At 44.4% G+C, this 4437-nt stretch overlaps 1 protein-coding gene across 1 annotated transcript in view; it reads right to left on the bottom strand.

The window, feature by feature from the left end:
- Positions 1–4437, bottom strand: part of LOC102208191 (angiomotin-like 2a) — a 6927-nt gene continuing 2490 nt past the window's right edge. The window contains exons 3-10 of the mRNA XM_005721312.1: positions 3956–4100; positions 3768–3857; positions 2817–3112; positions 2553–2728; positions 2323–2424; positions 2003–2199; positions 1755–1886; positions 1–1346 (exon numbers count right to left, since the gene is read on the bottom strand). Coding sequence (XP_005721369.1) covers positions 1261–1346; positions 1755–1886; positions 2003–2199; positions 2323–2424; positions 2553–2728; positions 2817–3112; positions 3768–3857; positions 3956–4100 — 1224 coding nt within the window. The 3' untranslated portion in view covers positions 1–1260. The remainder of the gene's footprint in view (positions 1347–1754; positions 1887–2002; positions 2200–2322; positions 2425–2552; positions 2729–2816; positions 3113–3767; positions 3858–3955; positions 4101–4437) is intronic.

Consider the following 4437-nt stretch of genomic DNA (forward strand, 5'->3'; position numbering starts at 1 on the left):
TAAATTATATTAGAATATTTTATTGCTTTATGAAATGTTGCATCAATTCAACTGTATTAAACCTTCATATTGTTTCGAGTTCACAGAAATGTCTGTTTGAAGTCAACACTCGGTTGGTTGTGTACAGCTTGACAAGACCGTGATTGTCGGCACATAACTTACAACAAACATACATACATAAAACTCTTTGGCGTCCCGCTCAAAGCACTATCGTATCTAAAATAACAAACATCTGTAGAAAATATATAATAACAATAATAATAATAATAATTAACCTGTTTGTTAGTTCAAAGCTCACAGTAAACAAAAAGAAAAACAACAACACAGCATTTTCAACTTTTGCCCCTAAATGGCGACCAAACCAGCTGGATCACCACATCAGGGCAAACACTCTCAAACTGTAACCACACATGCAAACATACTATGAGAAAAAAAAAAGATAAAGAGCATGAGAAACAAAGAGAAGATGAAACACCGTGATGCTGCATCCTCCCAAAATTACAAGCTTGCAACACCAGGTCTGTGTCAGTATATGCATTTATATATTATACAGCTCCCTGTTCATGCACCTCTGAAGCTCTGTAGAACCAGCTACCCGAGACTCAAGACGTACGAAGAGCAGGAGCGCTAAAATCAGCAGTGTTATCAGCTTAAATTAATTAATAACGGGGAGTCTTACGTAAAGATAATATCTATCTGATCGGAATTAAATTCACTTTTTTTTGTTCATTTGTTTTAAACTTCAAGAGAAGGGGTGGATCATAAAGATAACCTCTTACTAAATGTTTATCTAGAAGAGCTTGAGGCTTAAGTTAATATTTGGGGAATGTGGAAACCAGATAAGATAAATATGTAGCTTTTTAATTCATTGGTTTGGGAAGAGAAATAATAGGGATTATACAGGGTGGGAAAGCAGCATTTATATTTATATATATTTATTTATAAATATTTTGGCATACACTCTCTGAGAACACGTTGCCATGTTAGAATCCAAAATACTGTCCAAGTACCTCAGAAGATTCATCTTTTCTCACTCCACCAGGCAGACTGCCTGCAGCTGTCCAGCCGAGTGAGAGAAAGTGAGTCGGAGCACAGCTCTGTCTCTAAAATGTGAAAACAGTCCTTTTTTTTTTCCTCCTTTCTTTTGGTAACATTCCTGCCTCCAGTATTTAGTTCCAGTCTTGCACCTCTTCACAGATACTCAGAAATAGCTTCTTTCTTCTTTTCCGCATCCCCATTCAAAATCTCCCTCTCAGTTCTTTAAATGAAGATTTCCACTGCCTCCGAATCCAGCTCATCCAGGCCCCTGAAGGGGTTTAATAGCAACTTCTTAGGCGCTGCCTTGACTGGAGAAAAAGAAAACAAACAAAGAAGACATGGATAATTATTTAAGTGTTTTAAGGCTAAGACCAGCAGAAAGAAAAGTCCTTGATGCATTTCAGTTAGCTGTGGCTAAAGGTTAACAGACGTTTTCCACAGTCAAACAGGCCACTCTACTGAGCGTGCTCAGTCAACAAAACTACATTATTTCCTAACTGTGCACATTCCACAGGGCCCACATTATGAACCATGGCCTACACACATGGTATCTGACTGGTTGGTTATTCCACAGCATGGTTAATCAATATGCACTTCATGAAGTCGAGGCCAAAAATGCCTTTTATGTGTACAGCTGTACTGGGGTATAACTTTGTGCAGGATTGCTGCTTTTTTTGGCTTACTGACCCATCGTTCATACATGATAAGGTGCTTACCACTGTTGAGCTTAGTTGTACTGGCTGCCTCTTTGGTTTTGGTTCCCTCCGCCTGCCTTTCTAGCGTCCCAGGTTCAGACTGAGGAGAGAGCTGACGACTGGGCAAAGTCTGATCATCTGAAAGACTCTTACCTACGAGAAAGCGTCACAGAAGATGTCAGCATGTGCACCTTTTTATTTCAAACCTTTCAGCGGTAGACAAAAATGTATGTCTTTGGATCAAAAAATGGCAAATTTGTGCTCCTCACCTCGTGTCTTAGTGTTGCTCTTTGTGGGGCTGATGGAGGGAGTGGAGGAGGCAGATCGGAGGGTTGCCCCCGCTGCACTCAGGAGGTTTTCAGGTGGACTTTGCTCGTCCTTTCGACCCTGGTCCTGGTGCAGCCGCTGGTTGAGGATTTTGATCACGGCATCTTTTTCCAAAATCTGAGCATAAAGGGCACGGATCCTGATGCAGAGCAGAAAAAACATGTCAGAAAGCTGGTAACCAAACAGTGGATGAAAAAAAAGAGGCAAATCCTGAAGGCTTGTTTGAAATCAAAAAGGGGGTTGATAAATAGTAGGTATGCACCTGTTCTCCATCTCCTGGTTCCTGTGGTCGGCGACTGGCAGGTCCTCGTTGAAGCTGTTGTTGGAGGAGTGGCAGGGCGAGTGGTTAATGATTGTGGTGTCCCTGGAACAGAAAAAGAACATTTCCTGGGTTTAATTCAAGCTTGAATGAGCTAAACTGAGCATTTGTACACATGAATTCCCAGCATTCATCAGAAGGAGAATGAGACACCAAGCTACATCCGTCTTTACCTCTGGGCAGCGGCAGTGGCAGCCACCTCCATGGCAAACTGCCTCATGGTGCTCTCTTCCAGATACTTCTGCTCCCAGCGCACCACGTCGGCTTCAAGGGCAAGGATTCGCTCCTCACGCTCCCGCAGGCGCTCTTGGAGTGAGTTCATGGTCATTCCAGGGGGCTGTGACTGCCTCTGTGATAAAGAGATAAAGTATTTGAGATAGATCCTAAAAAACAAACAAAAAACTGCCGTCATATATGACCAAGAACAAAGGCTCTACCTGTTGTGCCCTCAGACTCCTCAGCTCCTGCTCTAGTCGTGTCCTCAGCCTCATCTCCAGGCTCTCCCTCTTCTCACAGGTGGACTGGAGCTGAGCCAGCGCGCTCTGAAGCCTCTCCACCTTTTCTACATACGCCCTCTTCCTCCTCAGCTCCTCCTCGAGCTGGCGACCTCGTCCTCGAGCCGCCTCCAGGGCCTCCTCGAGTCGTTTGGCCCTGAGGTTCTGCTCCTCAGCTGCGGCTCGCAGCCGCTGCAGCTCCCTCTCCATGCGCTCCCGCTCGACATTCTGCTCCTCATCTGAATCAAAAGAAAAAGTAAACACGGTCAGATGAAGAGCATTACAGGATTAGAGTCAAAGTGTGTTGGACAGAATGGAAGTGAAAGTTTTTTTTCCAAACTTTTCTCAAGTCTTTTCTGAAAACGTACGGAAAGCTAATCCGCAATTATCCCTCCTAAAACCGAATAAGTATCCGAGTTTTTACATGGTGGCCAGTGTTCTTCATTTAGTGAAGCACTCCCGGAATGCTGAGAGCAGGAAGGGGGAGAAATCTGCCCTATCCCTTTGACCCACATAGCACAGAGAATTCCTCATCAAGGCCATGCAAACACCACAACCCCGCTTGAAAATCAAACTCACACACAGGTGGTGGTGAAGGAGGTGGTGGTGGTGGTGGGCGGACTTCATTTCTACCACTTGCACTGCTGCTCTGTGATTTAGAAGGGCTTCATTTCCTTTTGCAAGGAGGTGCATGGATTGAATTCCCTATTATGAAGCCTTCTTACCAAATAAGCTGAAGTTATGTAAGTGAAATTCCTGCATGAAACGATGCCCTTAGCAACAGAAGGGGGCCCATGGTACGCTACAATCCAGTCCAATCAAGCATGCCGATTCTAGAGGATGAAAAGGAGGAGGAGTGGAGAGGAAACTAGCCCAACGAAACGACATACTTACTTTGTTCAAGCAGCTTTGCCATGATGTTCTGGTTATGGTCGGCTGCCTTGACTTCTTTTGCAACATGGGTCCTAGCATTTTCCAGGTTTTCTGTGATGCAGCAAAGTGTAATCAATTAGAGTAATTTAAAAAAAACCTTGGACCTGCTGAAGCTGGTGTCACTGAATACTGCAGTTTGGTGTCAGTACCTCTAAGGTCTCTGTTGAAATCCTGCAGCCTCCTGGCTTCAGCCACAAGCCTCCTCCTCAGTGTCTGTTCCAAGTTCTCTCTCTTATTGCTGGCCTCCCTCAGTGTCTCATAGGCCTCTGAAATACGCTGGATCTCCTGCTCCAACTGCAATGGAAGGACGAGGGGGAGGGGGAAGATATAGGAGGGTTGGAGAAGAGGAAGAAAGGAGAAGAGAAGGAATTTTGGGTTAACCTACTTGACATGCTGAAGAGGAGCTGGAATGTTGATTCATGCTGTTATAGCACACAGATACATATATGGATTCACATGAATGTATGTGAATAAAGCACACTCTGTGTGTGTGTGAACATGTGTGTGGTGTAATACTGAGAAGGAATCTAAGCCCGCACCACTCCCTTTGCGACTGATTTATATCTACATTCCTGAGGGCTGATAGCTTCAGTTCCAGGTGTGTGAGCACACAGGAGCATGCACACACACA

The sequence above is a fragment of the Pundamilia nyererei genome, unplaced genomic scaffold (genome assembly GCF_000239375.1).
Source record: "Pundamilia nyererei isolate P.nyererei 1_Seehausen unplaced genomic scaffold, PunNye1.0 scaffold00004, whole genome shotgun sequence".
Classification (NCBI taxonomy): domain Eukaryota; kingdom Metazoa; phylum Chordata; class Actinopteri; order Cichliformes; family Cichlidae; genus Pundamilia; species Pundamilia nyererei.